General features: G+C 43.9%; 1 protein-coding gene across 3 annotated transcripts in view; it reads right to left on the reverse strand.

Moving 5' to 3' along the window:
• Window positions 1-18,033, reverse strand: part of LOC101581730 (cocaine esterase-like) — a 321,818-nt gene that overhangs the window by 6,533 nt on the left and 297,252 nt on the right. For 2 of the 3 annotated variants that reach the window (XM_023709252.1, XM_023709253.1), the window contains exon 2: window positions 8,462-8,666. In XM_023709252.1, the coding sequence (XP_023565020.1) occupies window positions 8,462-8,666 (205 nt within the window). Of the gene's footprint in view, window positions 1-8,461; window positions 8,667-11,873; window positions 12,138-18,033 lie in introns of those variants that run through there. The other variant, XM_004625897.2, reaches the window with a different exon arrangement.

Below are 18,033 nucleotides of genomic sequence, written 5' to 3' on the forward strand. Positions count from 1 at the left end.
ACCCACTCCCCTCATCCTCCTGGGGTGCACCTCAGCATCTTGCCAGGGTATCTGCCACTGGGTACCAGCTAAAATAAAGCGCTTCTTTTCTTTTCGAGCCTGCCTCATTTTTGGGTTACAACATTTGGGGGCTCGTCCGGGATCCCACGGGAATCTCCTGTTCTAAGAACATCTTGTAGCGACATCTTCTAACACAAACAGGTAGGTACCTTTTTGAATTTGGTGCACATTTGTTTTGGGCGGATGGACCTGGTGTCCCTTCTGCGGCGGAGTGGGACGCCCTCCGTTTATCTGGGGTCTGCTTTTTGGTTTTAAGGTTTCATTTTATGAAGCTTTTTGGTAAAGCAGGCTATACTCTGGCAATTTTGGTTCAAGACTTCATTTTGTGAAGCCTTTTGTTTTCAGTTGCAGAGACTTGTCCTTTGTCCATCCGCGACCATCATGGGACAATTGTCTTCTGTATCACTAACACCTTTAACTGCAGTTCTTAATCATTTTAGTGATTTCAAGGAGCGAACAAAGGGCTACGGAGAGCCAGTATTTCCTGGGAAACTCCGCACCTTCTGTGAGCTCTAATGGCCAGTTTTAACACCCTCCTGTCCTCCAGAGGGGTCTTTCTTTCTCTCCACAGCTCAAGCGGTCCGTCAGACAGTCTTCGGACCCCCCACTCACCCGGACCAGATTGTCTACATTCAGACCTGGATCGGCCTCATCTACGATCCTCCACAGTGGCTAAAAAGGTTCCTCAAAGCCACTGACCAACAACCCCGAAACCCTCCCCTTCTAGCACCCGTTAAAGCCCTAAAACCTCCAAAGCCTCCCGTCTTACCAGCAGACGAGGAGGAACCCGCTTCCCTTTATCCTCCACCCTACCATCCACCTGCCTCTGCTCCTCACCCTAGCTCACGGCCTCCTAGTCCTTCCTCTCCTGACACCACCACTCAACCTGAGGAGACTCCTTTGACTCTTCTGCCCTTGCAGGAGGTCCCTAACCTTGACCATCCCCAACAGCCCCTTTTCTCCTTTGTCCCTTTTTCTACCTCAGATCTTTATAACTGGAAACATCAGAATCCTCCTTTTTCTAAGGATCCTCAGGGATTGATTTCTTTTCTTAAAACTATCTTTTTCACCCATCGCCCCACCTGGGATGATTGCCAACAATTGTTACAGACTCTTTTTACTGCAGAAGAACGCAAACACAAAGATGTGTTTGCAAAAAGATCAGTTAAGGGCCCAGATGGAGAGCCTACATCAGACCCTGTCCTGGTTGGACCTTGTGTTTCCCTTGTCATGCCCTAACTGGGACCCTAACATGGACCGAGGTAAGGAGGCTCTCGATCGGTATTGCCAGGTTTTGCTGGAAGCCCTAAAGGGCGCTGCTAGGAAGCCTACTAATTTGTTCAAAGTAACAGAAGTTAGACAATTGGCTACCGAATCTCCTGCAGGCTTCCTAGAGAGATTACAAGAGGCCTATCACATTTACACCCCAATAGATCCAGAGGCACTTGAAAAATCAGAAAGCAATTAATATTGCTTTTGTTACCCAATCAGCGCCTGATATTAAATGTAAATTACAAAAGCTGGAAGGATTTGAGGGCATGCGACTTAGTCAGTTGGTAGAAATAGCCCAGAAGGTGTTTGACAACCGGGAAGACCCCAAGGATAAAAAGCTCACCAAAGTCCTGAAAGTTTTGGCTAAAAAAGCAAAGACAAGATCTCCCCTAGATAAGGACCAATGTGCCTACTGTAAACAAAAGGGACACTGGCACAAAGACTTCCCAGTCCTTAAAGCAAGGTTACAAAAAGATGCAAAGACTCTTCTATCTCAGAACTGAGAACGTCAGGGCTCTTTCGGTCCCCTGGAGCCCTGGGTAACTTTAACTGTGGGGGACCAACTAGTAGACTTTCTGGTTGACTCTGGAGCCACCCACTCTGTGATAAAACAGCCATTGGGCAAGCCCACTGGAGACACAGTAAAGGTCTTTGGGGCCACAGGAGACACCAAGTCTTATCAAAAATATCAAGCCAAGCTGACACAGCCAGGACAAAAGGCTATTCAACACACTTTTCTCTGGGTCCGTGAGTGCCCAGATCCACTATTAGACAGAGACCTTTTACATAAATTAAAAGTCCACCTCAGTTTTGAAGGACCTCAGTCCACGATTGCTTTGGAAAATGCAGGCCCTACCAAGGTCTTAGCTACATACCCGGTAGGAGAAGGATACCTCCTTGTAGAAACCAAAGAGGAATCACTAAGTAGTCAAGAAACCAATGACCTCCTAGTAAGATGGACACAAGAAATCCCTTCAGTTTGGGCAGAGGGAAATTCTCTGGGGCTAGCTATAAATCAAACCCCTTTGGTGGTCGAATTGTTGCCAACAGCCACTCCTATAAAGTTGAGACAATACCCAATTAGCCTCCAGGCCTGTCAAGGCATAGCTAAACATATTTTGAGGCTTCACTCCCAAGGAATTTTATGGCCCTGCTCCTCTCTGTGAAACACCCCCTTGTTGCCAGTCCAGAAGCCAGAAACTCAAGACTACAGACCAGTCCAGGATCTGCGAGAGGTAAATAAGAGGGTAGTTACCCTCCACCCAACTGTCCCAAACCCCTACACCCTGTTAAGTCTCTTAAGCCCTTCAAGAACATAATATTCTGTACTGGATCTGAAGGATGCTTTCTTCACATTACCTATAGCTCCAGTAAGCCAACCTATATTTGCTTTTGAATAGACTGACCCTATTACTGGGGTTTCTGAACAATTAACTTGGACTAGATTACCACAAGGCTTCAAAAATGCGCCCACTCTCTTTGATGAGGCTTTGGCTAGAGATCTTTTGGGCTACAGAGAAGAACACCCGGATATGATTTTATTACAATACTTGATGACATCCTATTGGCCACTGAATCACGAGAACATTGTGTTTCAGCAACCCGAGCCTTGCTTAAAACCTTAGATATTTTGGGTTATCGAGTGTCAGGAAAAAAGGCTCAACTATGCCAAAAACTGGTTACATATCTGGGATATCAAATACATTAGGGCAAATGGACTCTATCTCCCTGACGGGTTCAGGCCATTTTACAGATTCCCACCCCCATTAACAAAAGACAAGTTCGTGAGTTTCTGGGTGCTGTAGGCTATTATAGACTCTGGATCATTAACTTTGTGGAGGTCGTTCAGCCCCTCTGTGATGCTGTGGGAGGACCCACTCAGGACCCTCTCAACTGGACTCCCAGGAAACGTCCTTCCAGCAGTTAAAACAGGCCCTTATCGAGGCACCTGCATTGGCCTTACCAGACCTCCATAAGCCTTTCACCCTTTATGTAGATGAATAAAGGGGCATTGCAAAAGGGGTTTTGACCCAAACCTTAGGACCCTGGCAACAGCCCACTGCTTACCTTTCAAAGAGGTTGGACAATGTGGCTGCTGGATGGCCTGCTTGTCTTCGGATAATAGCAGCAGTAGCCCTCTTGGTCAAGGAGGCCCAAAAACTAACTTTTGGACAGAAACTTTTAGTAGTCACTCAACATTCACTGGAGACCTTGATCAAAGCTCCTCCTGACCGATGGATGTCAAATGCTCGCATTGTCCAATATCAAGCTTTACTTCTTGAACAGTCTACGGTAACCTTCAAAAAGGCTATAACCCTCAACCCAGCCACCTTGCTACGAGATGATGACTCCTCTCAACCAATTCATGATTGCGTTGCCACTCTTGAGACCACTACCAGTCTCAGACCAGACCTGACTGATATACCTCTGGACGACGCAGAAGACACCTACTTCTCAGATGGTAGCAGTTTCATCAATCAAGGTAAGAGAGTCACTGGCACCGCTGTCACCACCTCCACTGAGGTTCTTTGGACACAAAGTTTAAAATCAGGCACTTCAGCTCAAAAAGCTGAACTAATAGCCCTTACTCAGGCCTTAAAATTGGCTAAAAACAAAAAGATCAATATCTACACAGACAGTAGATATGCTTTTGCTACTGTTCATGTGCATGGAACTGTTTACCATGAGAGGGGGCTCTTAACCTCAGGTGGACAAAAGATTAAAAATGCACCTCAAATATTGTAACTTTTGGCTGCCATTGGGCTGCCTAAAAAGGTTGCAGTTATCCATTGTAAAGCTCACCAAGTGGGAACAGATCCCATCATACAAGGAAATAATCTGGCCGATGCCACAGCTGAAGAGGCAGCAATAAATCAGTGGAAAATGAGCCTCTCCCCACTTTACTATTAGTTCCTCCTACTCTCTCAAGCCCAGTCTACACTCAAAAAGACTTACATTTGGCTCTACAACTACAAGCTAATCCTAATATACCAGGAGGGTGGTACCAACTCCCTGATAAGTGGGTATTACTGCCTGAGACATTGGAAAGAGAACTGATCCAGCAAGCACACCAAGCCACACATTTGGGGAGCTCAAAGTTGGCTGAATTGTTCCGAGACAGATTCTTCATCCCACAGCTCTCTAAAATAGCTCAGTCTTGCAGTTTGAGGTGCATACAGTGTCAGCTCGTAAACTCCAAGAGCCAAAAGCCATTGGAAACCTATAGATATCATGGAACTATGCCCGGAGAACACTGGGAAGTTGACTTTACTGAAATGGGCAAGCCAGGACTACATGGACACAAGTACCTGTTAGTACTCGTGGATACTTTCACTAGTTGGGTAGAAGCCTATCCCACCAAGTCAGAATCGGCTTTAACAGTTGTCAAAAAGTTATTATATGAGATCATACCTCAATTTGGCCTCCCATTGTCTATGGGCTCCAATAATGGTCCTGCTTTTATAGCCCAGATCACACAAAAACTATCTCAGGCTTTACAAATTAATTGGAAACTCCATTGTACCTACTGACCACAAAGTTCAGGACAGGTAGAATGTATGAACTGGAACTTAAAGTCCACTATTACTAAGTTGGCCTTGGAAACTGGCAAAAACTGGGTGAGTCTCCTTCCTTTTGCCCTTCTTCATGCATGGTGTACCCCCTATGTCTCTGGAATCTCACCTTTTGAAGCTATGTTTGGGCACCCCCTCCTCTTATCCCTAGACTGGTTAAAGAAAGACTGGCTGAGCTTGCTTACCAAGATCTTATTAAGTCCCTTCAGGCTCTACAGCCCGTGCTGATTTCCATCCACCCACTGTTTTGTCAAAACCACCCAAGGCCCCACTCGATGCCCAACACATCTGAGGAGAATCCACCAGCCACAGAACCTGGAACTGAAGTCCTCATCAAAAGACACCATTGAGAGTCTCTTGAACCACGCTGGGAGGGACCTTTCACCATGATCCTCAGCACCCTGACTGCAGTATAGTTTGCAGGAAAGCCTGCCTGGATTCATCACACCCATATCAAACCAGTCACTTCAGCCAACAGGGACTCAGATAAGTGGAGGGTTACAAAAACCAATCATCCCCTTAAGATTAAGATAACAAAATGCTCCTAGCATTCTTGTTTTGTTGACTTCTTGAACCATTTTCTGATGTTCTGGCTTGATCACCCCAATGACATACCCCTCATTTCGGGAACTGAAAGTTAACTGATCTTGTAACTGGGTCCGTTATTAAGACTAATTCTACAGTTCATGCCCGACTTACTGTAGACCTATGTGAACTATTCCCCTTAGCCACAAATGGGTTTTATTCTCCTTTTGGACATCGGGTACAACCTGGAGTTTCTGCCAAGCTTTTTATTGTGGCACCCAACAAAATGAGAAACCACTCCAATTGGTTGATTTCTATATTTGTCCCCAGGTCCAACAAAAACCAACATCCCCCCACCTCCCTACAGATTACCACACCAAATGATGTGGACAAGAAATTCTTCATTTTTTTGTGCTTACTGGGGATGTGAGACCATCTCCCCTTGGATGGGTGACTCAGACCCATACCTTCGAGTGACCTGTCAAAAGCCAACAACCTGTTCAATAGGCTCATGCAACCCACTAATCTTTACCTTTGATAAGGTAAAAGATGTCCATTGGTTGCAAGGCCAAAACTATGGTATCCAGCTTTATATTTCAGGCTATGATCTGGGTCGCTCCTTTTCAATGCAATTTGTGCCCAGACCAGATCGGTCTCCCCCACCTCGTCCCATTGGTCCTTTATTGCCTGCTCTTCCTAAACTGCCCACATGCATTAAATCAACCACAACACCAGTCATGGCTTCTGCCATTCATGAGAGAGCCCCTTTTCCTATGTTACCTTCTTCCCCAGATCCCTTCCTACCTCTTGATATCATGTATCAATACCTTAACTTGAGCAATTCCAACCTAACTGCTGATTGCTGGCTTTGTCTCCCTCCACATCCACCTTTTTATTCTGGCACCGTTTACGAGCCACAACAGGCAGGGACATCCAAAATTCCTCTGCTGATAATCCTACCTGCTGGTGGGGACAAAAGCCTTTACTCACATTAGGAAATGTTAATGGACACCCTGGTACTTGCATCTATTCTGCGAGGTACCCCCTAATTTCTCCCCCATATAACACCCTTTGTAATCACTCCCTTTCCAGCTCCATTCCGAACTTCACCACCCCGCTAATCAACACCTTGTCACTCCAAATGGAATTTGGTTTGCTTGTACCTCTGATATTACTCCCTGTGTTAAGCTTCAGACTTTTATCCAACATCATGAACTATGCATACTAGTTCACATCCTGCCCCAGGTTTACCGGTATTCAGGAGAAAGTGGAAGGTCACACATCTTCCCTTACCAGGAGTTGGCCTCACCCCTGTCTCGCTCAAAGAGGGCTAACTCTGTGTTAATACCAGTCTGGCTAGGATTGAGACTGGCTGGTTCCATTGGAATTGGAACATCTAGCCTAATAGTCGGAGATTTAAATTATAAGCAACTTAGTGCTTTAATCGATCAAGACCTAGCTAACCTAGAAAACTCTGTATCTAAATTAAAAGAGTCCCTTAGTTTACTTGCTGAAATGGTTCTACAGAACTGGAGAGGCTTAGATCTTCTCTTTCTCAGAAAGGAGGACTTTGCTTGGCTTTGGGAGAAACTTGTGGTCTATATGCCGATCACTCAGGAGTGATTCCAGAAAACATGTCAATCCTCAGAAAAAGGTTACAAGAAAGAGAACAAGAAAGACTATCAGGTCAAAATTGGTCTCAGAGATGGTTTTTGTTCTCCCCTTGGCTGACAACTCTTTGTCTGCCATGGTTGGCCCTCTCCTAATGTTACTGGGGTGTGTAACTATTGGCCCTTGTGTGATTAGCAGACTTATTTCTTATATTCAAGATAAAATTCAGACAGCCAAAATGTTAGTTTTCAAGTCTCAAGGATATGAACAACTGTCGCTCACCGAGACCCCTTTCTCATGAGCCAAAGATTCGACTCACCCCAATAAAATCAGTGGGGAATGTTATAACCTGTGAAATTGATACAAGTTTTGTAACTCTATATGCTTCCACTGTAACTTTATTAACTGTTATAACCTGACATATGCGCCGCCATCTTGTTCTGTATGCACCATTCTAAATGCTGTAACTTTCCATTGTGCCCTTTCTCTACTTGAGAACCTGCAGTTGGGCCTTTCTCACGCTGCCCTTTTGTGCAAACCTGAATCTAGTTCCGGCCCAATGCCCTGTTCTTGCCCTCGTTCCCAGCTACAAACTGTACCCACCACTGCACCTGTTATTGTTCATTAGAAACAGGTAATTTTTCAACTGTAGCCCCTAGATGAACCGTTGATGTCAGCTTTTGTGGTTTATTGGCTTAAATACCCACTCCCCTCATCCTCCTGGGGTGCACCTCAGCATCTTGCCAGGGTATCTGCCACTGGGTACCAGCTAAAATAAAGCGCTTCTTTTCTTTTCAAGCCTGCCTCATTTTTGGGTTACAATAGAAATCTGTCACTCTTGGAGTCTCAATGGGAACTATTACCTGCAGATGTTGACAGTTATCACTTGTCTCCTAACCCATGCAGATGTGGCACATGGGCAGAACTCCCACATAGGTGGTACAGGCATGGAGGGAGGTTAGTTTCAATAGATGGCAAGTTGGGTATTTCTCATGCTGAGTCTAGACTCTATCACAGCCCCCTAGCCTCATTGGGTCTCAAAGTACCTACCCCAGGTTACCTCCTGAAGTATCTCCAGGATTTGTTGCTGGAGTCAGGGCATCTTACAAGTTCATAGAGCTAAGCTGACCCTCTCCCAGAGCTACCTCCCCTGGCTACAGAGAACATGGCATGACCCAAATCTGGGCATAAATGTGTCTCTGCTTCTCTCTTAGCATCTGGAGCTAATGCCCTCTGACCCAGGTTCCTGTCATTATCCCTCCATGCCTCCCAATTCTCAGCACTCTCATTGTAAGAATACCCCCAAAGCAGAAGAAAACTGTGGAGTTTAGATGGCAGAACCACTTCAGACTGGCTTAAAGCTCAGAGTACCTGATTCCTCCCCAGAGCTTGAGTTCCCCCAGCTCCCCCAGAGAGCTTACATGGCAGGGTAGGAAGTCCCATCCCTCACACCACTCCAGGGTTCAGGAACTTCAGGAGGTGCAAACCGCAGTGGTCCTACAGGTGGCTTGGCAAAGGGGATTCCCAGGAAGGTGTGGACCCCCACATCGGTGCCCTTCACATGGCTGAGACTGCCCCTCACCTTCCCTGTGAGTGTGGTCCGGATGGGGCTGGCAGAGTCCTGGGCTGTGGGCAGAAAGATGCGCATCAGGGCTGGGTCTGCCCAGTCAGCTCCTCCCACACTGGGTACTGCCACTCCTTGCCATCCTTACTAAGCCTTGTTAAGTGACCCTGATCTCTGGAAAGGAAAACACTTCCTTTACACTCCTACTTTGCCCTTTACTCTAAACATGATTCTATTTGTATGACAAATAGAGCAGATTAGTGGGTGTCTAGTGCTCAGGTGTAAGGATGCGTTTCAGGAAAGAGACTTTGAGATCTTGAATTCTATGAAAATAGCAAAAAACACTGAAGTGTTAATGGGCCCTATTTGTGTAAGGTCTTGGAGAATTTGATATTCTCTATGGAAAAGCTAAGACTGGGTGCATCCCCCTCCACCTGAGTCCCTTATGGCTTGTGAATTGCAGTTTTCTTCCATGTCAGTGAGTTCTTTGTTACCATATTGAATCTAACCTGAAGATTGAGAATATTCTGATAAAAATGTGGTTCTATACTGACTACACACACGTTTTTCTTTTTTTTTTTTTTTACATTTGAATATATGTCTTTTTTTTTTTTTTTTTTTTTTTTTTCCAAAGTTTTATTGACAAACAGATAGCAATGAGACAGTTTCAAATCATATCGGAAGGACAGTTTCAACAAATAATACACTGCATATATTCTTCTTAGTGGTTAATTGCTGTACAAGATGCGGACTTGTGATCCCATTTACAAACACCATTAGAACAAATCATTCTATTCATTAAGAGAATGCAACTATATATCTATCCCAACCTCTTTGAATACACAGATACAAAATGGACATTCATCGGTATACCCCATTTTTTCTAAGTTCCGTTATTGAATATTATAGGTGTGTAAACTCAGCAAAATATTCTAAAAGAGTCCAGTAGCCCATAATAGCATTGGGTCTTATATTTAACTGGCAATGTCAGAAATTATTGACCTGAGTCCCCCACAGCTCAACCCAACAGCATGGCTTTATTTCTTATATTTCGACTTCATACTTTTCTACTGGATGGTTAAGACCAAGGTAAAGCAGGACCTATGCCACAAGAGTTGTAGCTTTTTGGTCTGAGAAGGTCAGTGAAATGCCCTCAGGATTTGTCCTGAGATCCTGTACCTCAGATTGTGGAACCTTCATCAGTGCAGCCATGTGGATGAGTCACGGCCATTGCTTGGCCAATGTGCTCTCTGTGAAAGCCTGAGAGAGTGTCTTCTCCCCATGTGACTCTCCTTAGGCACACTCTACGTCATCGATCACTTTCCTCTTTGGCCCCATAATCTTCTTGATCAGAAAATTTGGGACACTACCGAGGTACATGACGTTACAGTACAAGTTCTCATATTACACACACGTTTTTCATGTCATTATTTTCTCAATAATATAGTACAAAATTATTTATGTAATAATGTAATGGGTTAACTCACGTTTTAGATTATAAATGTAAATCTTGTGCCTTCTGTTGTAAATGTATACTCACCATTGTTCTAAGTTGTTTAGTAAATAGTGGCTGTTACTTGCTGTTTGCTAGATAAAATTTCTACCTAACCAATCCCTATAAACAAAGTTAGATTACAGAGGTGATTTCAAAAGGAAACTAAATGGGATTTAACTTCTTGTAACCTTGGACTATGCAAGATTGCCTGCAGGTACTTACTCAGGTGCAAGATAACCAGAAACTAAAACAAAGCCCCAGGAAATTAAATTTGGGTAGTGGTCACAATGACCCTGAAAGCATTGTTTTGTGTCAATGAATTTGTTTACCAAACAGAATATGGTTTCATGTTTTAAAAGCTCCCTGCTTCCTGGGCTAGCTGCCTTTCTGTCCTCTCCTGCGTGAGAGCTGATCAGGGGCCCTGAGCTCAGTAGTAAATGGCTTTCCAAATTCCAATCTGGGTGATCTGGTTCCTATTCTGAGTGACCCATAATAATACTAGACACTAAAAATAACCTAGTGTTTTTTCAAGTATATATACTTAGTCTCTATACAAACATTGGGCATTTTATGTAAGGGCCTAGTGCATACGTAGATTTGGATACAGGTTGGTGACTCCTGGATCCAAAATCTCATGATGTCAAGGAATAGTTGTATTCTTTTTTTTTTTTTTTTTTTTTGAGTAGTTGTATTCTAGCTGAATATGAGTCCAAGTCAACTTCTTCCCTTCCTTTCCCCCATTTCCTACCTATCTTCCTGCTCTCTTTCTCACTCTCTCTCTCCACCCCCCCACCTTCTCTGGCTTTTTGAGAGTCTCACTAAGTTGTCCACACTGGCCTTGAACTCAAGATCCTTCACCCAAACCTCCTAAGTGCTAGGATTACCAGTACACACAACCACATTTAGCTACAATTTATTTTTAAAGAAAGACATCAGCAAGGTCAAGAGGATTATCTTGTCTAGAAAGCCCTGGAGAGCTCCAAGAGCTGGGGGAAAGGAAACTGAAGTGCAAAGTCCTTCAGCTTTGGGCTACAAGGGTGAGGTGAATATAGACTCTCCCTGAGAGGATTAGATTGAGAAAAAGCCATCACAGATATCAGACAAAGAGCCTTATCAGTGCAAGCACTGAGAGCCAAGGACATGCTTGGGTTTAGTACTTACCTGGCCTAAGTTTCTGATAAGAACTGGGGACTGCCTAACTGGAAAAAAGTGTGGCACCTTTACTCTAGAAGTCAAACCATGCCTTTTTCCCAGGAAAGGTGCACAAGGTGAGGGGAACCCAGTGGCTTCTCAATTCAGAATTGGGGTGCAATACTGGAGCTTCTGTGTCTCCTAGGCCAGCAACCTTGTCTGGTTTCCCTTTGTGCCCTGTAGCCAAGGGAGTGACACACTCAGAAACAAATGACAATGTGGAGGTCTTATTAGTAGTGGAAAGCACTAGCTCCAGTCACAAACACAGAAGGTAATGCTTCCAAATGACACCCTACATGCCCCTTGTCCAGGCTGTTGACTTGTCCAGCCATCCACGCACTTTACAGTCCTTACTCAGCTGTGGATTCAGGGCTGGGTGTCCTCTAGCATCTCTGACCCTCCTGGACATCTGGGACCCAGCCCAGTTCTCGGCTCAGTGTTGAGTGGGCCCGCATTTCCCATGCTGTCATCTGTCCTCTCCATGAGTTCTTCCCCTTCCTGCTTCCTTCCTTCCATCTCAGGTTCTGTTTCCAGGTAATTTGATAGATATAACCCAGTCCTGTTGTCCCTGGAGGAATCTCACCTGAAATGAGGACAAAGAGAAGCAGGAGTCCACAAACCACTGCATTCAGCCACATATGACATCTATCCAGTCGCATGGTTGGCTTGCAGGTCTGTTTCTGTGCTGACAGGTGTTGTAGAGCAGGGCCTCAACCCTGTAGGAGTTTGGACCCAGCAGGGTGTAGGCAGGGCGCTGAGTGGGCGGGACAAGGTAGGTTAGCTGGAGAGCTGCACTGAGCAGGGATAGATCTCTGGGAGCCAGAGACCAGTGGTTAAGGCTGTGCTGTCTCTCCTCTTCCCTGATCTTCATTCTCTTCCCAATGCACTTCCTGATTTCATCATCTTCTCTCCTGCCACCCAGGAAAGAATGCACCAAACACATTCACTTGTTTTATTTGGTTTGTTTTTGGTGGCATGGTATGGAAGCTAGGGCCTTCACACTGAATTGCATCACAAAGCCCTTTTCAAATTTTTCTATTTTGGGACAAGGTCTTGCTAAATTATGAAATCAACCAGGCTGAACTGGAGTTTGTGATCTTCTTAGTTCAGGCTCCCAGGGTACTGGGATCAGAGGCACAAACCACCAGCCTCACTTTCTTTTTAAAGCAAACATTGTGTTTTTAAGGGAGCCATAGTTGTGGCGCAAGAACTTCTGTTGTATCCATCCTTGTTCTAACTCACTGCTGTTTGCTATGGCAGAGGAACGAGTCATTCAAGAAGCTGCTCCACAGCCATGGCTTTTAAAGACACCAGAAAGACACCTGTGGAACCAGAGGTGGTAACTTGCTTAATGAAAATTACCCTCACCAGCCACAAAGTGAAATCTGCAGAGAAGGTAAGTGTTCTGACCTCTGTTCAAAGGTACAAAGCAAAGAATCTCAAAGTGAAGGACCTCTTTATGACTAAGACTTTGAGAATCACCATAAGAAAAACACCTTGTGGCAAAGATTATAAGACACGGGACTCTTTCCAGGCAAGAATACACAAGCTATCCATTGACTTGCACTGTCCTGAGTTGGCGAAAGTGAGCTAAGAGGGGAGGCCTGAGTCCCCATTTGCAAGTGCTTAAGTTAACTATTTTAATCATTATCAGTGATTAAAAAAAGCAAACAAATTGGCTTTTCAAAACTGAGGCTTGACATTATATATTTGAAGAATTGTCAGTTTTACTAAGTTCATGCAGAACTAGAAAACATCCTTAAATTTATTAAATCAGAAATGGGGCTCTTTCCAGGTGGTGCCGAGCAATGGGCATCTCTCCGGACAACTGGCACAAGTGCCGCAAGACTGGGGGCAAAGAAAGCCCAATCACAAGAAGTGGAAGTATGGGTTAGGGTGCCCTGCTGCCAACACTAAGGTTGGCGCCCACCGCATACACATAGTCTGAGTTTCAGGAGGCAACAAGAAGTACTGAGCCCTGCGGCTAGATGTGGGAAACTTCTATTGGCGCTCTGAGTGTTGTACTTGAAAAACAAGGACCATTGATGCTGTTTACAATGTATCCAGTAACAAGCTGGTCCACACAAGGACCCTGGTGAAGAACTGTATTGTGTTCATTGACAGCATGCAATACCGGCTGTACGAATCCCACTATGCACTGCCCCAGGCTGAAAAAAGGGGACCAAGGTGACTTCTCAGGGGGAGGAGATTTTAAACAAAAAACGATCAAAGGAAATTCAAAAGAAGTATGATGAAAGGAAAAAGAACTCCAAAATCAGCAGCCTTGTGGAAGAGCAGTTCCAGGGGGGCAAGCTTCTCACCTGCATTTCATTAAGTCCAGGCCAGTGTGGCAGAGCAGACGGCTATGTGCTAGAGGGCAAAGAGCTGGAGTTCTGTCTGAGAAAAATCAAGGCCCGGAAAGGCTTCCCTCCTGGTTTAACTCATGTAATAATGTTTATTGTTCTTAAAAAAAAAGAAAGAAAGAAATGGGTTAGCACTGATGCATTAATATCTTTTATTACTAAATACTGAAAGAAAGTAAAATTATTTCTGTAGAAGACTTCCTGGAGAGGTTAGCTTTGGAGCAGGCGGATGGTACTTGGCTCACATTTTGAACACAATGGAAAGCAGATCCACGCTAGTGTTAGAGTTTCATCTTAGCCTTGTGCTACGCAGGAGTCAAGGCTCATCTTGGATTACATGTAATAAAAAATCAAAGTGCATACAAAGATTACAACAGTTTAAAGACCAAATTGGCCCTACTATGTGATCTCAGTAATAAACTCAAAAGTCTATGGGAAATAGGGACTCCAAGGAGCTGTGTATGAATTCTGGAGGAACCAGTACACTGAAAATTGAGTTTGTTTGAAATTTTCAAAATTATTTTCTGTTAATTCTTAGATGGTGCCTGTTGTAGTTTAATATTTTTGTTAAATTTGTTCACTAAATTGTGTATTTTCCAGCTGTATTCTCTTAATTCAAAGATTTGTTCTAATAGTGTTTGTGGATAGGATATCATGTCTGCATCTTGTGCAATGAATAACCACTAAGACAACAATATGCAATGTATTAATTATTGAAATTGTGCTAGTAATCAGTTTTGAAACTATCTCATTGCTATTTGTTTCTCAATAAAATTATTTCAAAACAAAACAAAACAAAAAAATTATGTATTTTCTAAGTGTAACAGCTACTCCTTATCATTTATCAGTAAGGAATTTAACTGACCATCTTCAATTTTTACACTTTTTTTTTTTTTGGTACTGGGGCCAAACTCAGGACCTTGTGCTTGCCAGGCAGGCACTTGTGCCTCTGAGCTATCTCCCTGGCCCAGTTTCTCTTCTTTCCTCACCAGCCCTGACATTCCTCCTTGTAATGACTTTTCTGCCATTAACTACTTTAATAGAAGTTGATATAGATTTGAAGTTGCCCATTCTACTGGCACTAAATGACATGGAAGAGGACAAAATGAGGAAGCCAAGTGAAGTAAGTCATATATTAAATGAAGAAAATCCACTTCCAAAAGATGGAAATACATTGATGGTGAAAAAAAAATAAGCCTGCACCATGGCTTTTACTTTTCTAGGGACCCCTTCAGCTCCCCAAAATTCCACAAACTGAACTTCAAAGAAATTGAATGAAAATATATCCCTTTCACTAAAAAATTCCCTGAAGATATCACCTGGATTCCTGACTGTCTAAATGATGTCTTCTTCTGCCACCACCATTTAACCCTTCTTGACTGTATTTGTCATAGATGTCCTTTTTTTTTTTTTTTTGCATTTGTTAACACTTTACATACCTCAGCTGCATTTTAAAATTTTCTCTTTACTGCTTCTTTATTCTCAGGATTTTTATGTGGCTGCCGCTTTAGTACAGGTTTCCAATGCACCGTTTTGATCTCCTTGGGTGAGGAATGAGTCTGCATGCCTAGAACTTCATATGAGTCCACCATGGTTTACCAGGTGTTTGGAAAAGATATGAGGCTATAGGTGTCCCACAGCAGAAAGGAAGGAGGTGGATGCCCTGTCTGCCAGAGTCCCCAGTATAGCTACACTTGCACCTGCTTTATGACTTCTGACTTCTTGGAATCTAATCTCCAACATGAGGAACCCGGTCCTCAAACCTGGAGTGATTATATCCACTGTCCTTGCAGTCATGGGCTGGAGGAAGGTGTTAGGTATCCCAGTGCCAGAATAGAAAGCTTTAATCGGGGAACCCAGGAAGGCTGCTTGAGGAGGTGCAGGATGGGGATCCCCACAGATAGAGAATAGAAGTGACCTTCAATCAGGGTGAAGAGAAGGGTTTTGGCAAAGAGGTGTAAGTTTGCCCTTCATCCTGAGAGTGCCTCCTTGCCTCCTGGACTCATAGTTTACTGGGTCTCCTACAAGGTCCTTAACCTCTACAGCACATGGTCTGAGATCCTCTGAGGACTTCTTTGTATTCAGTCTTGTTTCTTCTTATCAAATGCATCTGAGACTCTGGTATTTCTGTAGGTCCCCAAAATTCCATTACTGAGATCAATCTTGGTCATGTATCAACTAAAAAACCATGAATTTGTCTTCCTTTTTCCTTCTTCTCTCTCCCTCCTTTCCCTTCTCCTTCCCTTCCTCTCTTCCTTCCTTTCTTCTATCCCCCCTTCCTTTTTCTTTCTCTTTGTTTCAGTCTCCTTTCTTTCTTATTTTCTGACAGGCTCTTAATATGTTGTCCAGGATGACCTTGAACTTACTACAAAGCCCAGGATGGTACCCAACTTGGAGTTCTCAGTGCTTGGATCCCAGATGTGAGGCATACTTGGCTGAAAAACAAGTGAAAGGCATGCTGGCCTGGCACGAGGAAACTGACAGCCAAATCTCATGTTACCCAGGGAAGGAAGAGAAGTCACAAGGAGATTCTTAGGTATCCTGAGCCTGCAGGGGTGGAGGGAAGCACCCTGGGTCTGGGGGTGCCTGCCCAGCCTGACTATGCAGAGGAATGGGTGTCATGCTCGCCTCAGATGGCCTTAGTCCCCCCCACCCCATGGCCTTGGCCTCTGCCTTCCAGTGCCCCACAGAGTCTCACAGCTCAGAGCTGTCTGAGTCCCTTCTCAGTGCCATGGAAGGAGCAATGAGCTTTCATCTCTGTCTGAGTGGCAGGTGAAATAAGACTGCTCCCTCCTTAACCCTCATCCAATCAGCAAGGCCTGTTGTTGACTCAGTGTCAGTCATCCAAGGCACTGTGGCCCAAGTCATGTTCCCAGCCCCTGTCTGGGCAAGTATGGATGCTCTCTCTTCCTCCATTTCTGAATTGATCAATTTCTAGGTTGTGGGTGCTGAGAGATCTCCAGCTCCTCCCAGCTCAGGCTCATGGCGCAAGCTCCTTGTGTTAAGTGGACAGGACAGCGCTTCTTCCTAATCCGGAGCTGCTGCCCACCACTGCTGGGGTGAACGGGGGCTCCTATGTGCCCCCACTGCTGTGCCATCATTAGGAGGCCGCTGGCACTTTTGTGGAGCAAGTCAATAGTAAAAATGTGGAACAAAGAAAAAAAGAGTGTCAGTGGCATATCTGTGTGAATGTTGCTCTCTTTTTCTCTCTCTCACTCTCGCTCTCGCTCTCACTCTCGCTCTGTCTCTGGCTCTTGCTCTTCCTCTTTCTCTCTCCTTCTGCATCTATCCATCCATCTCCAGAAAAAGATGAAAGCAGAGTTTAAAAGACCACGGAAACACTGGCAAAGAGATCACATTACATACGTAGTGAATGGAATTGATTTGAGACCTGAAAGTCCAAGTCTTGTTGAAGGTATGGAGCAACTCATCTTAATGTATGACTGGTGGGGATGCAAATTGTATAATCATTTTGGAAGATAGTTTGGCATTTTCCTTAAAAGATACACATACATGTTATATAACTCAGCAATTTCCCTCTTAGGCTTTTACCTCAAAGAAATAGGAGCATGTATGTGCACAAAGATATGGAAATGTTCAGAGCAGCTTTATTAAAAGTAGCCAAGAAGTGGGATGGTAGTGCACACTTGTAGTCCCCACACTCTGGATGGCTGAAGCAGGAGGATCATAAGTTTAAGCCTAGCCTGGGCAATTTAGCAAACACCTGGCTCAAGAAAGCCAACAAAAGGGACTGACAGTGTAGCTCAGTGCAGTGGCCCTTGGTTCAATCCCAAGCTTTGAAAAAATTGTGCATCATCTGTAGAGTAGATACTTGTGATGTATTCTTACATAGAATGCCACTCTGGAATACTATAAAGGGAAAGAAATGTCACTTGAATCTCAACATTATGTAAAGGGACCAATCACAAATCCAATCACAAAAGATTTCTTTTATATGATGTTACAGAAAAAACAAAGTATTTAGGGACTTCCTGCAAAATATTTATTTATGTATTATATAGTTTAGAGGGCTTGCCATGCCCTCTAAGCAGCTGGAAATATCACCATGATACATAACCTGGAATAACTGTATTAGTATGGAAAACATTGGAAATTATTAATTATTCTTTATATTATATTCTTTTGCCAGCAGCCTGATATTACTTCCTACTTGTTACTATAATCTGGAAATGTTATACTTCATCTTTATTTATTTATTTATTTATTTTATTTTTTTTTTCCTTTTCAAAGTTTTATTGATAAACATATAGCAATGCGACAATTTCAAATCAAATCGAAAGTACAGTTTCAACAAATAATACACTGCATATATTCTTCTTAGCGGTTAATTGCTGTACAAGATGCAGACTTGTGATCCTA

The sequence above is a fragment of the Octodon degus genome, unplaced genomic scaffold (assembly GCF_000260255.1).
Source record: "Octodon degus isolate 3935 unplaced genomic scaffold, OctDeg1.0 scaffold00011, whole genome shotgun sequence".
In the NCBI taxonomy this organism is placed as follows: Eukaryota; Metazoa; Chordata; class Mammalia; order Rodentia; family Octodontidae; genus Octodon; species Octodon degus.